The following is a 19,039-nucleotide window of genomic DNA, read 5'->3' on the forward strand; positions in this document are numbered from 1 at the left end:
GTCGTGATTAATAGTTGATGCTCGTGCTGAACTTTCCTCTTGTGGTTGAATTCCTCCTGCCTGTTTGAATAACCCTGAGAATTTGAAATGCATGTTAAGTCGGAGCTATACGCCTTACGAAGACATGAAGGTCTGTTATTGAAACTCTAGATAATAGCACAAATGTGTGTTTTATCTTAGAGAAAAATCTTCTTACAATAATTCCAAAAGTGTAGTAATATATTTGAAAATAATGTTGAAAGTATAAATTTGGGAGTATATATAATTGACACAAAATAAATTGTTAATAAATTATTCTTTGCAAATTTTCATCCTGGCATGTTTAATTAATAATTTATATTATTGCAGCAAATGCAATAAAGCAAGTTAATGATTTAACACCCATAGTTGACAACAACTTCATTGTGAAGTCGTGATTTATTATTTTTTAAGGAAATTGCCACAGTAATTGTTTTTACTTTAGACTTTACTTGTTTCCCAGGGGCATGTTGGTATCCTCGTAATTTCTGTTCGAGTCTCGCTGACACATCGACTACTGCATTAGACATTTCCCATGTTTAACTTGACTGGATCCGTTCTGGCAGACTCAACTGAACGTGTGCCTAGTACAAGTCACTGAGCGTGACGAAATATTTCTTTGCCTTGGTGCCTGTGGTAATGCAGTGTGGTGTGAATTTTTAAAGGGGAAAGAAAAGAAATATGTATTTGCTGATGGAGGCACAGAATGTGCAGGATGATGAGCAGAAAGCGAGCCATGGCTGAATTTAATTTTGCCCAGCTGCCATGTACGTTTCTCTAAATACCCCAAAGCGAATGAATTTTAAGCCGTCACATGTCACCAGGCTTTACTGCTGTGCTGCTTTTAACAAATGCCCTTGGTTGGTGGGGTGTGCCATCTTAGTGTTACTGTCTTATGTTAATACCGTCTGTGTAATGTTGTAACCCGTAAAGCTTTTGATCATTGCATTCAGGGTTATTTGAATTATCTCGTCGTGTGGAAAGTGACTTCAACAAAGAATTTCGCTTTGATGCCCCAACCTGAGGCATACTTGCCTCTTGTTTGAAAATGTTATTTATTTAAATTATTTAACACCTAATGATATCACATTTGCACCTTCAGTGTCATGTTATGAGCTGAAGATACATCCTTCCAGAACCTCTGTAGTCAGTGCGGCATCACATCGGTGAACGACCCTTGAAATATCACGCCACAAATCCGCTCTCGAGTCAGTTTGTTCGGCCTTTCTCAACAGACACTGCACATGCATAGCATGTAAAGAGTTACAATTTCATATCAGGCCATCACATGTGTTTGCTGTCAGCTACCTTATATACAATTGCATATCTAACACATTTCATGGAATGAAGCTTTTCGTGAAGCCATTGGTGACTGAATGCTATGCAGTAAAATTCTATTTGGGTTTACAAATCAATTAAATACATCTACTTCTCAGCCTAGAACCAATGGGCTGCAACCATGAACTTGCTATTTCAGAGGATTTGGTTAAAGTACAGGATTGCAAGCAAGGCACACGTGGTAATAATGTGTTCCTGTAAAATATGTTAATATATTCCATTTTATTTTACAGCCCTTTGTCAATCCGTGCCAGATGACGGTCTCTGTCCGCCATAGAGGTTCTTTGACCATACTTCTAGTGACGTGGGGTTAGCGCAGTGTGCTGTAAATCTGGCCACCCCCCCTGAACGACAAAACATGGCGAAGGCCTTCTCCCAACAGTAGACTCAGAGGCCTGTAGATGTATTATTCACACAAAAAAATCATTTTTATTTTGACAGCTTACTGTGCCAGTCCCAAAACATATTTATGCTCATGGCAACGTGTGTTACACACATTGCGTTGTTTGCACACACAAAAGGCGTTAAGCATTTCCATCGCAAACATTGTAACATTACCGCAGTGTTATCGTTTCACCGGTTTACCATCTACAACAGGTGTGTACACCAGATGCGTCGTGGCATCGTCATCACCTGTCCATGGGCGTTGTATTGCATTTACCAAGGTTCTGCAACCATGTCTACACCCCCCAGATCTCATCTCGGCGGACCTGAAAGACCCCTACGGGGACGATGGGAGGCTGAAGACCTCCGTTGAACGTCTTTTGACCTCGGGGGACGTGTACAGCCGAGTGTGTTCACGTGTGGTGAGTGGCGAGTGCATGCTGCAATTGCTGAGCTTAGCAGGGGGTGTTAACTGTCACGTAGAGACTGGGTGTGCGTGCATGCGTGTGTATGTATGTGTCTTGAGTGCACACGTGAGTGTTCTTCGTGTTGATTGCTTTCTGGCCTCGGGGGACAAGTACAGTTGTGTGAGCATTTCGCTTGAACGTGTTCGCCTGTTTAAAAAAAAAAGTATCACCCATTGATAGCAGTGCCGTTTAAGTCATTATTTTCAATTTAGTGGCATTTCATTTTTTTTCTTCATATAAATAGGTCAAGGTTTGTCCTTGCGTCAGACCTTGTCGTTTTGTAGATGCCCTAGTTTTCAAGAGCGAGCCAGACTGTGACTGCATTCGAGCTGTGACGGTGGCTGGAATGCATGGCAACGGGTTAAAGAATTATAGATCTCCCTGCTGTCGGCGATGGTGGTGTACTTGATCAGTCAGCAGTCAGAACCTGCAGCAGACAATGGGTCTACGGGCTGCATTACATTGTTGTTCTAATTTCCATATGTTTAATTGGATAGGCCTCAGGCCAAATTTGCGTGTTGATGAGGCAGCTGAAAACAGGTCACCAGGGCGCTTTGTCTCACTGTTTCCAATGGAGACATTGGCAGATTTTTGCCAAGTTCTGCCAACAAAGGCACATTGGCCTCCATGTGAATCGGAGTCCCCAGCAATCAAAATGATTTCAAACATTTGCCTTAATCATCGAGCCACATGTGGTCCACAGTAAAGGGCAGTGTGCCAAAATTCACTGTTATACTGCACTGCTATGCTTCTCTGTCTATTCTCCTCACCTTCACCAACCCGCACTAACGGGTGTGGTGAATTATGATCACGTAAAACATGCACGGCGTGGGGAGGCACTCATCCAGCAGTGGATTGACAAAAGGGCTCTTTGTGTACATGTATATCACCACATAATGGAATGGCATCTTCTGGGTTACTTTCTTATTCAGACCTGAGGGAACATGTGAATTATAACGGCATCATTAACCATAGAGATTTTATTGTGCAGGTTATTATAAAAAAAATACCTTCGATCAACAAAAAAAACCCGATATTGTTGCTTTGTAATGTAATTCCCCCTCCTCCTGTGGGAACATTCATGTTCCTGCAGTAAAAGCAGGCTTTTAAAACATTCACTTAATGAAAGTGTGACCTCTAATGCTTAATCTCTTAATCCTAACCCATGTGAGGGCATGTGGATGGACCTGCCTGCATGTGCATTGGACTGTGTGTGTATTTGTGCGAATACCATAAGTGTCGTGATTAGTGCGCTGTGATACTAAACTGGCATCCTGAGTTCGATTGTCCACCACGAATAATGTCAGTGGTGAATTTATGAACTGGTTTTGGGCATCCCCTTGGTTGACTCAGCCTTAAATTAGTATTTGGTGTGGTGTGTAAACATTGGCACAGGGGAAACAAAGGTGCCGAGGCATGATCTTGGCTACACGATATCCTGATGCGCCATTCCACCCTTCCAAAATGCTCACTAACAGCACTTAACAGTCCGTATGGCTACATGGGAGGTCATTGACTTGTGTGTTGTCTGTGTTTGTGTGTGAACACAGATGTTAGGGTACAATACATCCCCAGGCCACTGGCCTGTCATTCAGGCCTTGTCCAGGCGAGGCTTGTACGTGACCGAGGAGGGCGACTACCCGGTGACAGCGTCTGATCTCCTCCAGATGCCACTGCGCATGGTGAGTCAATTACGCGTCCATCATCATCACCATCACCACCTCATATTTATACCGCGCCTCCATACAATACACCTCAGTTCCCTGCAGCAGTCTAGCCAAGGAGGACCTCTGGTGGCAGTTGTCCCTGTGCAGCACAGGGTGAACACAGCACCGGCTTGCAAGTGGGTATTAGGTTGCCACTATGTATGTGTATATATGTGTATGTTGAACTTCTTTCGCACCATACGTAGCCAACCGTACTAATCGGAGGTGCGTACATCACCTCCACTCGGAGTGATATTGCTATGTGGCATTCAAAATTCGCAAAATTTGGACCGTGATGCCGGCACACGTGTCCTACTCGAATTATGTCACGGGATCTTTAACATCCACTATAAAGCAAATGCCACCTGTCATATGGATAATACATACACAGTACTATTCAGTGCGATTGCTGGGCTTGAACCGTGCACCTCTACAACAAGCGGCAAACACACCACCGTTCAGCTTTGTTACTGCCACAAGTGCCATCTCCACCAGTCACTGGTACAATCACCGGCCACAGCGCGATGGGTTGTGAAATGTGAAGGGTGTTACGTGTGCCCTTTGGCATGATACAGACTCTTACCGGCAGAACCAGATTTCGACACACACAAGAGTGCACACACACCCACACACCCACTCCCATGCACGCCTTATAATACGCATGCGCATCAAACAAAAACAAAACTCTGCAGCCGTTTAGTTAAAGTGCTATTAGCGAGCATCCATTAAGGCAGGCTGAGCACGTAATGCACTAGTGGTGTGGCCAACGAGCTGTAGACCCAGCGACCTTTGCCTCGTTTAGGTGTGTTACATGTAGGGGAGACTCAGTACAGATGGAAAGTATGTGCTGTTGATGTTGCGCAATGCCAGCAATATAACTTGTGTCACCCAGATTGTGGAGTAGTGCACCAACCCATATGTATGTATGCACGCACTTACAAGTTGTTATGGATGTCTGTGAACAAATCACCTTGAATCGCAGGGTTGAGCCTGGGTAGTCCTTGGTTGGGGACGATCACCATTCGTAAAGCAGGCGTTGTAGGCCTCTGCAGGTTATGTTGCGGGCAGTAGAGGGCAGTGCAGAAAAAAACAATGTTGTGCTGTACTTCTCTGCTCCCATTTCTATGCCCCTCACCTTCACTGACTACCATGGTGAAGTATAGTGTAATAACCGCCAGGACGTACGGGGCGTGGCAAGGCCCTCATCCAGCATTGTATTGATGAAAGGGCTGAACTTGTACATGGATATGTTTAAGCATACAGCTTCAAATACAGACTCGGGGACCAAATGCACCAAAACAAACTCATGCACATTAACATTGTCTTGCATATATATGCACACATCCTCTGACTACATGCACATTTCCCCCGGTTTTGTGTATTAATGACACAAGGTTTCCCCTTGCAAAATGTAAGCTAATGCGGAAAAGTATATTATTGTAAATGGAGTTTTGTGCAACATCACAGCAAAAGCCTCCTAATGATTCAACATCACACAGTAAGGCAGCAGTCACGCCCAGAACAATAAACATGAAACACTTTTAATCGCATTAGAGTTTCAAAGTTCGAGATGCTGGATAATTAAAGTATGATCATACTATTGAGTACTTAAAATAATGCTTTGATTGTAAATACTAGCATGTCTTTAGAAACATTACGATTATATTGTGTCTAAAGAAAACGTATCTAAATGTCATCATTCATTATATCTTTCCCACAACAATGTCCGCATGCACGCCTTTCACAGGCATTTAGTTAAATTTGTGCAATCACCTTGCCCATTTCCGCAATACAGATTCCACATGTAGTGTTGAACTATCACTAGTAAGTGATGCTTAGTGAGCAGCTATTAAGACCAATGGACAAATCTTTTGGCAGTTGCCGTGACGGGTACTGCAAAATCCCACCATGTCCATCCAGTGCTCGCTGAGCTGCATTGGTTTCTGGTTGCGGAACGTAATACATTATGAAGTCGCACTCATTACATGCAAAGTGCTTGCCATAAATGAACCACAATACCTTTCTGATCTCATCAAGGATCATAAACCATCAGGCAAACTCCGGTTATCCTCGCAGCGGCTTTTGGCTACCAATCGAACGAAGACGGTCAATGCATCACGCGCACAGTCAGATGCACTTCTGCGGTCGTCTGGAACACTCTTCCTCCGATATTAGAAAGCCACTGGAGCTATGCACTTTTAAATCATCCATATTGAAAACTCATTTCTTGAGAACCGCTTTTTGTGTTTAGTTTGTTGTCCTTCCCCCTGCACCTCCAATTAGCAAGGTTGGCTACGTATGATGCCAAAGAAGTTCAACATATATTCATACAAGCAATGTGACACACGAAAGAGTGACGTGACCAGTACCACACTTCCCAGCTATTGTTATCTTTGCAGTGCTAATGTGGAGAATACCAAACACATATATATCCATGTACAGCCTGTTTGCCAATCCCTTGCAGGATGAAGTCCTCCTCATGCCGTGTGGGTCACGTGGTGTAATTGACAACACTTTAATTTGCTAAGTGGTTAGCGCACTGTGCAATGAACCTTAGCGATAAGTGATATATTAACTTTTCCTAGGCACAATTTTCCAACCTGCATTGCACGCACAGGAAGCATGGCGGAGCAAACTACGACGATCATCATTGTGTGACAGGTTATGATTTTAGGCTGATTTAACCTCAAGAGGGGGCACTTCTGGAACACGGAGCTATTGCCAGTGGTTTTGTTTGTGGACAGGAAACTAACTCCGTTTTATTAAATGGGAGCACGGGGCTTAAACCTCTGTCACAACTTTCAGTACTTCAGACATGCGTGCTTGCAAACGCACACGCACACACACGGCACTTACACTGATTACAGTCGGTTTAATCCGTACTCGCAGGAGGACATGCACCACACCCAGGACAGTCATCTGCACATTGCGTCACCGTGTAGTCCACCCCTTTCCACGCACGCATAATTCCACACACCAGCAGCGGAAAAAATCCGATGGCGCTTTTAATGTAATGAAGAATTCAGCCTCACTTCCCCTACAGAACATGATGCGTTCCACAGTTAATTGTTAGCGCGGAACAAGGCCTCATTAGTGCTGCTACTGAACGCGGGTTGATTTATAGCACGGCGTACAGGGGAAGTTGGGGGGGAGGCATTGATTTTAGAGTTTTCCATTTGACGTGGGGACGTTAATATTGGAACGATTCTTTTGGGTGATCCCAAAGAGTGTTTTGTACGTGCTTCACAAATACATCTTTGTTGATCAACATTCTGTTTTGCATATCCATTAAACCGGTGTTTAACGATTCCTCATCATGTTCTTTCACGATGATAGTTATCTCTGCCAGCCCCCGGGCTTCTTCGAGGAGGACTCTGCGTCACCTTTAATGTCCGCTGAGATGTCGAGTGAGCATGAGCGCTGGAGAGACATGAAGCCAACATAGCTGTCAAAACCACACCCATTGTGTCCCGTGTCACATCACCACAGCCTTAGGCTTACTCCAGAAGCGCAGACCATACGTTCGACACAGCTAAATGGGGAGTCTTTGTGTTACAAATTGTCTGCTTGCGAGCGCCTGCGATTGGGTGAGTTCTAGTTGTTTCTGGATAATGAATCGTCTAATTGGCACAGCTCAAAAAATGGCACGCTTGCACAAGCGGGTTAATCATCGCTCACAGGTAGATGGATGAGCTTTGGTGTCTCTTACACTGTGCTTACACTGTGCTGTGTGCGGTGTTTTCTGAAGAATAGGCACTCAACAATTGTGGCACTTGAATTGCAGTTTATAGTGTGTGCACTGTCACATGGCAGGACTTTGCACATCGATGATGATGGTGACGATGGCTGTGACTTTGCGAATGGTGATTTCTCACTGATAATGTTGATGTCTAAAGGGTTTTTGGATTGTACCGTGTGTTGTTTAGCTTGATGCTCAGTTCCTGCAAACACCCAGCGTGTGGTGTGAAGTGTTTGAAATGATGCTAAACACAAATAATGCACGGTTCAACCTGAAAACACATCGCAGGGCTCGACAGCACAACCACAAAAACCGACGTAGATGATGTTCGGAACTAATTATATTAACTTACGCTACTGATGAATTATGTTTTTTTGATGAGCGTCCATAAAGGTGATAATAGTGACAAGAATTTATTACAGATTGATCATGTTTTGTGGCAATATTACTATCATTATCTTTTAGCTCTTGTTTCCATGTTATAACTCATAACTGTCTAATTTTATGGGAAATTGCAAACTTTACACATAATGGCGATGAAGATGATGTTGATTCTGTGACCGAGGATGAAATCACGATTAAGCGTCTGTCCCCGATTCGTGATTAACTGCCTCCAGTTACCCATCGCCGGCACGCGTCTGCCACGTTGTTGTGTGGCTGTGTGCACTGCCATCCAACGCCTGAACTGGGTTCTATTCCCTTCTGCTGCCACCAGAGTTCCCACCTCGCGCTGGCCGACTCCATCATGCAGGCTTACTGCACCCAGCAGCTGGGTGGCGACAGAGTCGCCGCGAGCCTGCAGCGCGTCGGCGTCACGGCGGGGTCACGCTCACCCGCAGCAGCCTACGGCAACGCGGAGATGTCCATCCTGCAATGGGTCAATGAGGTGAGGCACAAACGCACACGAAGACAAAGATGCCCCACAGCTTCGGCAGACTTGTGCTGCAATTGCTGTGGGCGAGCACCTAATGAAGGCCGGTGTGGCACAGGCGGAAAGTGGGTGGGCTGCAGTGCACCCGGTCGCCTTTGTCTCCATAGTGATGATGTTTATCCAGAATTGAAGCTTTTTCGTGACTGCAGAAATGATACTCATTGTTTTTTTTCGGTGAAGTCACGTATGTAGAAATAAAATAAAATGTAAATACATTAAATTAAAATACATCACGACGTTTCCAACGCAACACAAGCGCTCATCATCAGGTGGAAATGGGGTAAAACGCATAGCGAGGGAACACACAGGGGGACACCGCGTGCATAGTACATAGAGAACGGCAAACTGCATGGAGGCAAATGCAGCAAGAAGATGGGAGACGAGAACTCAACAAACCTTAGAAACATAACGCGATGCAAACCAGTCGGCCAACAACACAGTTAGACACTCACCTGGTTGACCACGTATTTCAAAAGACTGCTAAATTTTGTTATTTTGTATGATGTTTATACACCCTCCCAGCTATTCATTTGAGGCGAGGGGAGACCCAGGGCCAGTACAAATAAACGTCACTGGTGCTGGCCGTGAGCAGGAATAAAATTCTGGTCACCGGGGTTTGCAGCACAACGCGCTAACCACTACACTACCGCTCCCCGCACACATGCAAGTACACGCGTTTACTGACAGGCACAAAGGACGCTTTTGTACATATGCACGCATTTATACGTGCATACATGGGAATGCATTCAGATGCACACACTAGCACACATGTACATGCGCATACACACAGATGTATGCAAACGTATATACAATCACATGCCTGCAGGAATACATAAAAATGTGCACATACACGCTCACACACACACACACACGAGTGCATGCAAATATACACTCCCACACTCATTCACATGTGTGTGCACACGCTCAGATCCATGCGCATGGACGCTCACCCATATCCATATGCACGCAAAACTAACAGCGCACGCAGATTACTAAAACATTCACACGTCCATAGACATACACATACATTCGCATACACACACAAAGACATGAATACATTCGTAACATATGTACACGCACACAGATTCACGTACACATGCACTGGCACACTAAATTCACACCTACGCAATCATACAATGGTGCACTGCGTGGGACAAAGAGCACTTGTCTGTTATCCCCGGCAGGAGCATTCATGCTTAGCCATGAATGCTCCTGCATCAAAGACAATACATTTTAAAATAATAAGTAAACAAGGGATTCAGAAATGAACTCCAAGCCCTCGTCGATTTGACGGGCAGCTCGTAGTAGTAGTAACCATGCAACAGCCTCAATTCACCACTTTTGCCAGGCTAGGTGCAGTTTATGATAATTTGCACCTTTGAGTTAATATCCCACCTCCATTGCCAAATCTAATACCAAAATACGACAGACACGCACGCACAACTGAACAAAAGTCGCATGCTTGCACGACAGATTTAATATTCTCCGTGGACCCTAAGCTGCTCGCAACTTTGAGGGATAGGCAGTGCTATGGAGGTTTATTTTTTTATTTGACCTCAAAATTGTGTAATGGAATGTACTCGAGGGAAGTGAGGAGAGGTCATTGCTGTTGGCTGCCTGCAAGTGCTGCACAGTTTCAATTGGCACTTTAAAAAAAAAGGTATCATCCTAGGCACTCGGTGATATCTGTTGGAGCACATAGACAAGAGTGATACGGAGATAAATGTACTCGAAATTATATCGCGAGTTGTTCCGACTAGACATGTGAAGCAAATGGCTGCGCTGGATGGAAGTCATTTTTATCATGCTATTAATCCCTTATCATTCGGAGCTCTTTTATGGTTTTATTAATGAAACGCTTGCAAAGGAACGAGAGATGAATGGGAAATGCTTAGCAATTTAGAGTGGGGCATTTTGCAGAGACGCGGGGGTTATAGGTGCATTGCCTGGCCGGTAGAATGATACATTTATGCACCCGTGTATTTGCACTCTTGTGTGTGTGGTGGTGTGTGATAAAACATTTTCGGTCGTTGATTCATTGAACATTTTGAGTTGCACGCAGAAAAATAACAGCAATATACCTCAGAATTTTTTTTTTTTAAACAATCTGCATATATTTATAACATATACGTGATTAATACCATCATGATAAATGTGTGTGGATGATTGGTGTGAGCGGTATCACAGTGGTTCACCCACTGCGCTACAAACCTATCAACCTGAGTTCGAACCCCCACGACAACCCCGAACCCCCATTTGCCTCTCCCTTATATTCACCCAGCGAGGCCAAGCCCCGCTCTTGGCCACGCCCCTTTTCTGGAAGTCTCTCGCGTGTTCCAGGAGCTTCCAGTTCGATCCCCTCTTTGACCCTTGGCCCAGTTACGCCCCCCTTGTGGTCGCTTGCATGTGTCGTTCTATACCGCACCCATACCCGTGGTTAGCCCCCATGGCCACCAGATGGCGTACTGTCATGACACATGCATGCATGCTGGTGTATTTGTCTTTTTGTATGTATGGAGAGCAGGGGTGCAATGGTTAGTGCGCTGCACTACACAATCGACATTTACCATAATCAGTCATGGGCCTCCCCTAGATCGACTCAGCCTCAAATGAGTACCTGGTACAATGTTTAAACATCGCCACTGAGGAGACAAAGGCGGCCGGGCATGGTGCGGGCCACCCATCCTGCCGTGTGCCATGCCAGCCTTTATAGTTGCTCGCTAACAGTACATGCCCGCACAGTCTGTTCAGGCTATAAGGGGGGTCTTTGTATGTATAGGTTGACTCGGCCTCAAATGAGTACCTGGTGAGATGTGTAAACATTGCCAGGAGGGAGACAAAGAAGGTCAGGCATCGTGCTGGCTACCCACCCCCTCATGTGGCGTGCCTGCCTTCATAGGTGCTCGTGAACAGCACTTGCCCCAACAGTCTGTGAATGTCTATATGGGGATCTTTTGTCTTTGTATGGGGAGCAGAGGTGGTAGTGGTTTGCATTCATATTGCTACTAACTTGGTGATCTGTCTTAATTTTTTACTATGGATGACATCAGTGGTAGATTGTGATCTGTCCTCAGTCTCCCCTTAACTGAGTAGCTCTTATGCTATATTAACATCAGCAATGGAAAGTCAGACAGCCAAATCTAGCCCTGGCCACACCACTGTGTTGTGCCCACTTTAGTAGGTGCACATTAACAGCCCAGTAACAGCCTATCCTCTTAAGTCTAAACAGGGCACGCTTATCTTTGTGTGCGTTTGTATGTATTAATGTGGGCGATAATGTAGTGGTTAGCATGCTGCGCTACGAACCTGTTGGCCCGAGTTCGATTACCGCTCATGGCCAACACCAGTGATGTGTAATTATCAGCACTGAGCAGACAAAGGTGGCCGGGCTTGGTGTTGGCCGCCTACCCTCTCGTGTGTCGTGCTGGCCTTTGAAGACGCTGCTCACCAACAGCACTTGTCCCAACAGTCTGTTATAGGGGAGATCTTTGTGGGTTTTTTTTTTTTATCAGGGAGGTTGGTGAATTGGTTTTCATTCTATACAAAGCTAGAAATCGTGATCTGTTTGATTTTCAACCACGGATAACATCTTTGGAAAGCGGTGGGTATCGACCTGTCCTAGGTCTTCCATAAAATATCTCCTTGGGGTGTATAAACATCAGCACTTGAAAGATAAAGACAGCCGGTTATGGTGCTGGCCGCTCAACCTCAGTGTACCATTCCAGCTTTATACGTTTCCCATTACAGCACTTCCCCCTTTAGTCTATTAGTTCAAACGGGATCTACATCTTGGCGCGCGAGTGTGTTTGCGTGTATATTTCTGCATGCGTTGAGGAGAGAGTTTCATACACTTTCTGTCCCAGTACTGACACTGAGGTTCAACTCCACACATAGCAACACCTGATGACATGATGGCAGCCAAGCACCATCTCCACCACGGCTTTGTCATGACATCATGGCTTTTCGTTAATTGCACATGCACAACAGAAGAATGAGGGACTTTGACGTGCATAGTGGTTGCACAGTGGTTAGCTGACTACACTGAGTTCGATTCCTGGCTGTGGCTAACGTCATTGCCGAATAATATCTGAACCAGTCCTGGGCCTTCCTTTGGTCAACTCAGCCTCTAAATACCTGGTGTAGTAACATTGGCATTGGTGAGATAATTGCACCCAGGCATGGTGTTGAACAGGCGTCCCCAACTCCCAGGCCGCGGACCGGTACCAGTCCGTGGCCTGTTCGAGAACCAGGCCGCACAGCAGGAGGTGAGCGGTGGGCGAGCGAGCGAAGCTTCATCGTCTGTATTGACAGATGAAGCTTCATCTGTATTTACAGCCGCTCCCCATCGCTCGCATTACCGTCTGAGCTCCGCCTCCTGTCAGATCAGCGGCGGTATTAGATTCTCATAGGAGCGCGAACCCTACTGTGTAAACTGCGCATGCCATGGGTCTGGGTTGCGCGCTGCTTATGAGAAGTCAGAATCCGACACTTATTTTAGTCCGCGCGTGGCCCGCCCATTATTTTATTCACCACTTCCGTCCGCGCCTCTTTCCCGCACTGCGCACTTATCTCAGTCACAGTTTTGGTAAGCCCACAAGCTGCTAACCCCTAGCCACAATGAGTAAAAAACAAACGTCGCTGGAGAGCTTCTTTGAAAAGGGTTAAAGACCCAATGATGAACACCCCCCCCCCGGTCCGTGAAAAAATTGTCTTCCACGAAACCGGTCCCTGGTGCCATGTTGACCATATCACCCCCTCATGCACTCTGATGGCCTTAATAGGTACTCGCTAACAGCATTTGTCCCCACAGTCTGTAAGACGCTGTGTTATATGTGTGTGACATTGTTTCAGGTTAACGCCAGGTTGTGGGACGTACAGCAGAAGGACGGCAAGCAAGCAGACCTCGCATCGCACAAGCGCATGCAGGTAACGTGTCTGCACACCTCCGATTAGCACGGTTGGCTACGTATGGTGCGTAAGAAGTTCAGCAAGCATATATACATTACGCAGCAACATTTCACAGCACCATTGATGTATGAGCAGTTTAGTGAGATTTTCATATGAAAGTCACTAACTCTCCATTGTGTTTTCGGGTTTTAACGCGTGTTGTTCGACATGATGTGCGACGATTTTCTCTGCGTGCTGGGAGCTTTTTCAGGACTTGAACTGAAGGTGCTCCCAGCAATGGGAGCGGAGTGTCGTACATTGTGCCGAGAAACACGCAGTACAACCCGAAAACACATTGTGGACGACTACGCAACACAGCCGTCAAAATCCATGCAATAACGTGACCAACAAAATGTTAAGTCGATGCATTAGGTATATACACGTGTAATGTGGAAATGGTGCAGCTCTTTAATTAAAGCACTGCTGCCAGGATCACTGGAAGGGCTGCAGAGACGACAGTGGATACAATTGTTAATAAACAAACTTAATTAACATGAGGAGATTCACGAGTCTCATAAGCTAACTAAGCACGGCAGCAGAATCAATATCGCATTACGCTGCTGAATAAGAAAACAAGTGTGGCTTGGTAGTATAATTCCTAGCTTTATTTGCAGTCTTATAGGGCGAATCCCTCTGTTTTACTTCTGGATAAATGGACCACAGAATGCGGCTGATACAACACAGACCATGTCTCCTTTACATTTTTAGACGGCTTGCTTTAAAGGTCTTGTCTGACCAAAAGTTACGTGGAATAAAATCTGCTTCCAAAATAAAACTGCCCGAAGAGCATTAGTTATTCCGGTAATGATTCATGATGTCCCTTGCAATCGCTTGAGAGAGCTGCACACATGATTGTATGAGAAATTACTTTGGAGAATATTCTAACATGTAAACGGTTCACACTCCTTTGTAGCATGTCTTCCTTTGGCCAGAGAATATCAATTAGAAAAAAAAATTACGTAGAAAACAAGTTTTTCAATTTTTACGATTTAAAGCTTTCGTGACTGCAGGGATTCATCTTCAATGCGCACACTTTTATTTGTACTCTAAAGTAGAAGATAAATTATTTTCACCTCAGAAATTAATCGAATTTGATGTGTTGAATAAAAGTGGTTGGCTTGCATAAAGAAATTAAACATTTCGAAAGGAAGCCACCCATTATTATTCAAAAGAGTATTTAACTGCTATTTAATTTTACCAGGTAAGGCCCACTAGAGATGTATAGCTGTTTTTCAGAAGCAACCTGGCCACAAATGAGAAGCCAATGAAGTGACTTATGTGGAAAGTTTTCACAACAAAATACTCGAAGCACACGTTTCTAAATGTGGAGGGAAAAACCAGTGGTCCCAGAGAAAAATCGACCTGACCACGGGGAGAACATGCAAACTTTAAATATACAGGCATCAGGGTCAGCATCGAACCCACAACCTCCTGTATACAAGGCGAGGTAGTTAACATCTTGCCAGCGTGAAATGTTAATTGTTAAGAACAGCATCACTATAACCCTTGAGCTACACCCATTTCAAACCTTTTAAAACAGTCTGCCTCCTCAGCAGACCATGCTTTTTCCCACCTGATGATGGATGCTTGTGTTGCGCCCGAAACGTCGTGATCTATTTAATTTTATACCTACATGACTTTACCAAAAGGACCAATGAGTATGGACTCCTGCAGTAACGAAAGCTTCAAATCAAGATATAACCCTCAATGCCTATGAACAAATCATCCGGACTTGGAACGTGCCTAATTTGGTCGGACCTTGTTATTAAAATTTTGTAAAAAAAAACACGCTTAGGCCCACGATCGACAGGACCTGGACCGGTTTTTAAATGGAATCTTGAATTGTCACGTGAGACGAGTCTGTAGAAAATTCCAGCTCGTTCGGCTTTATAGATCCGAAGATATTAATCGTCAAAGATTTGAAAGAATATAAACAGATAACAAGGCGAGTTCAATAAACGTGTGTAAATAGAGACGTCATCATCAGCATTATTGTGATTGTCATCATCACCAGCATTGGTATGATCGTCACCAGCAGCAGCATTAGTAGAGTAATATTATTTTGTTCTCCACAATTGACACCGCCTGCTCTTTAGCCATGCTGGCCTTAATAGGTGCTCACTAACAGCTCTTACCCTGTGGCCTATGCAGGTGAAACGGGGCATTTGTGTCTCTTGTGCGTTTTAAAAACACATCTACCGTACTCTTGTGAGCTCTTGAGATTCTGCATGAAAATAGCACGGCAGAGAGAGTTGTGTTGCAGTGCTATTTCCATCGTGTTTCTCCGCTGCGTCTCAAAGTGTTTTCTCCTATTGAGGTTCTGTCTGGGCACAGCTATTTTAAGGCAATGCTCTGCATTCACAAAATGCAGTACGTGTGTATGCGCACGCATAAGTAGTAAATCTGTGTGGCTATGTGCTTGCGTCTGTGTACAGCGTGGCCCCCCACCAACCCTAAGGAGCTTGCATGATGCCACCGACTGCCGCGCCCTCTTGTCTTGCATCCACTTCTACTGCCCTCGTGCACTGCCGCTAGAAGGTAAGGAGCACAATAAACACAAATTACATTCGAGAACGTTCACACTTTGCTGGGCAGTGTGTCCTCTTCAACTCGTTCTCTTGCACTCAGGCACACAAGGCAGACCCACACCAATGTTCACTCATAATCAACCCATTTGATCTGGCTATGGATCCTGCTGTGGTCTCTGGCTGCTTGGAGGTAGTGGTGTGCAGAGTGTGGGCAGGCTCCGTCTCAGGTCCCCCTGACGTTGTTTTTCAGCACGTGTTTGCTCGTGAGTGTCGGGAGTGGTAGTTTAGTGGATAGCGCACTGTGCCGAGTTAAATTTGCAGGGACGGATAAAATGAGTGGCACATCATAACGGTATCTGTTAACTGCCTCTCCTAGGTTGATTCGGTGCTTCATTGTGATTTTTGCACGCAGTGTTTTAAGAAGGTTTTTTTTTTGGGGAATATTTGCTGGTTTATTCCAGGATGTTTTTGTTGCGCGTCGCCGCTTTGGGATGTTCTTTGTTCATATTTTGTTTGTTGCGGTTGCACCCGACTTAAGAGCCGCATGGCTCACAGGGCTATACCTAATCAATGAAACTTGAAAAACTTCTGGCCATAGCACCTCTTCATGAATTGTACCGGCCTTCATCGGTGATCACTAAAAGCACTTCACCAAAGAGTCTGTCTGCTATTTGGGGTCATTGTCTTTTGTTAGCAAGTGAAGGAAAGGATGCCATTGAGGAGATATGGTGTGTGCGTGTACGTGTGTGCAAGTACACATGCATGCATGCATACACACGTATTTGTAGAAAGGTGGATAAATGTTCAAGTACACTCCTGAATCCGGAGGTTTGAGTCATACCTATGCACACTAATGGTATCCAGTCCCATGTCTGGATCTTTTACATTAACTTAGACTAATATGAATACTCGGTGTGATGTATCAACATTGGTATTGGCGAGATGTAACCATGTTTGTTTCGTACCATCCCCACCCAAACCCGATTGTGCTATGTTGGGCTGAATGTGCTTCCCAACGGCGCTTGTTACAGCAGCCTAACGGATGATAACTGAGTTATTTTGTCATCCATGACTGGAATGTACAGAAGTGAGGCTGAGGGAGGGCCTCAGCGTTCAGGACAAGTTGCACAATGCCAGACTGCTTGTTGACTTTGTGCGCGCTCACCTGGGAGACTGTCTACACCTGAATGAGAGAGACCTTCTCTACCTGCCACCTCCACTCAAGGTATGTTGTCATGTACTACAACAACAACAGCAGCCTCCATTCACCATCAAACGGCAGGGGCAGCACCATCAGCGTTTGTGCCAGGCAAAGTGCACTTTGAGACCACGTGAAGTGTAGGCAGTCAGGTTACGGGACAGACCAAGGCCTTGTGGGTTAACTGACTGAATGACTGGCAGATGTGCTCCCTACTATGCCAACTTTCTTTGTTATAGCTTCTATAACGTCGTCACACGTCGGAAAACATACGTAGATAAACAACAAAGACAGAAAGTCCCTTTTAGTCGTATAGACTGCTGGGGAAAGTAATATTAGCGAGGCACTACTCAGGCGAGTGAAGCGAGCGGTGAAATCCCTATCGCCTATCTTTTGCAAGGAAGACATAAGCAACCACTTATTTAGGCATTTAATGTGGGCATTGACACTGATCTACAATGCTGCAACAGGTTCAATCACATCTACTTTGCATCATATGGTGTTGTTGTCATATTACTTACTCGACTTACACTTGTTTACACCTCCGATTAACATGGTTAGTTACGTACGGTGTGAAAGAAGTTCTACATACATCTGTGCACAACATCACTGAGTTTCAAGACTTTTACTAGCAAGGGTCATACTAAGTTTTTACAAGATCCTCCCAATGAGCAACAACGATTGCTGTGCATTTCTCAATGAAGTAATTTGCGAGTTGTTATTTTTAAATCGCCAAATGTATGACCATGATGCCGGCACACAATCGCCTACTCTTAGAAATGCGTCTTTGACATCCACTGTGAAGCAGACGGCGCATATTGTACAATGCATACACCTCGGTATTAACGAGAGTGCCCGCTGGGCCCGAACCGCAAATCTCTGCAAAAAGTGGCAAACTCACAACCGCTCGGCCCATGCCAACTCCCCAAAAACACATAAGCCGTGAGAATCAATTGTTAACTGGCTCATTACCGAGCTCACTTATCGCCTTACCGCAGCAGTCTGGCACGCAGGGGGCACTTTTACAAATTAAATCGGTGATGATGGTGGTTGGCAAGTGTCATCTGCTCTCCCACACCTGCCTCATTGTCCCTCCCAGGTGAACCTGCTGGTTTTCGTGGTGGAGCTGTTGTGGTGGCTGGATGAGTGCCGGCCAGACTGTGTACAGCCGCTCATCTCGGAGACACAGGGTGTGTGTGTGCGCTGGTATTTGCACACACTAAAACCACGGCAAAGATCGCCCGTGTAGCCTTAACAGACTGTTGGTGCAATTGCTGTTAGCGAGCAGCACCTTTGAAGGCCTGTATGGCACATGATGGGTGGATGGCCAGCACCACGCCCAGCCACCTTTGTCTCCCCAGTGGCGACTTTTACACACGCGCCAAGTACTCATTTGAGACAGAGTCAACCTCGGGTAGAGGCCCAAGACCAGTTGAGATATAATTGTCACTGTTATTGGCCGTGAGTGGGAATTAAACTCGGGTCGCTGGGTTGGTAGCGACACGCGCTAACCTCTGCACTACCACTCCCCACATTTTTGCACAGAGACACACTCCCAACACACACATGCATACATACTAGGAATATGTTACTGATTTTTGGATCAACCTGAAAAAGGGTACCGATATTCAATATTTCGTAACGATGCGGAAAATATTTTTTGTTTGGATTGTCATTGCTTAATTTTCACATTGCGTACAAACAAAATCACACAAAAAATACTATTTTTATTTTACCAAGTAAGGCCCACTGAGCTATATAGCTATTTTTTCAGAAGCTAACT

The 19,039-nt window shown here is 45.2% G+C and overlaps 1 protein-coding gene across 1 annotated transcript in view; it reads left to right on the plus strand.

Annotated features, from left to right (window-relative positions):
• Positions 1–19,039, plus strand: part of LOC144719533 (calmodulin-regulated spectrin-associated protein 1-B-like) — a 59,526-nt gene that overhangs the window by 20,341 nt on the left and 20,146 nt on the right. Inside the window, exons 3-9 of the mRNA XM_078595542.1 lie at positions 2,050–2,162; positions 3,758–3,889; positions 8,368–8,538; positions 13,435–13,509; positions 15,966–16,068; positions 17,144–17,283; positions 18,356–18,446. Of these exons, the coding sequence (XP_078451668.1) occupies positions 2,050–2,162; positions 3,758–3,889; positions 8,368–8,538; positions 13,435–13,509; positions 15,966–16,068; positions 17,144–17,283; positions 18,356–18,446 (825 nt within the window). The remainder of the gene's footprint in view (positions 1–2,049; positions 2,163–3,757; positions 3,890–8,367; positions 8,539–13,434; positions 13,510–15,965; positions 16,069–17,143; positions 17,284–18,355; positions 18,447–19,039) is intronic.

This window comes from Lampetra planeri, chromosome 6, assembly GCF_965212315.1.
Source record: "Lampetra planeri chromosome 6, kcLamPlan1.2.h2, whole genome shotgun sequence".
NCBI classification, from domain to species: domain Eukaryota; kingdom Metazoa; phylum Chordata; class Hyperoartia; order Petromyzontiformes; family Petromyzontidae; genus Lampetra; species Lampetra planeri.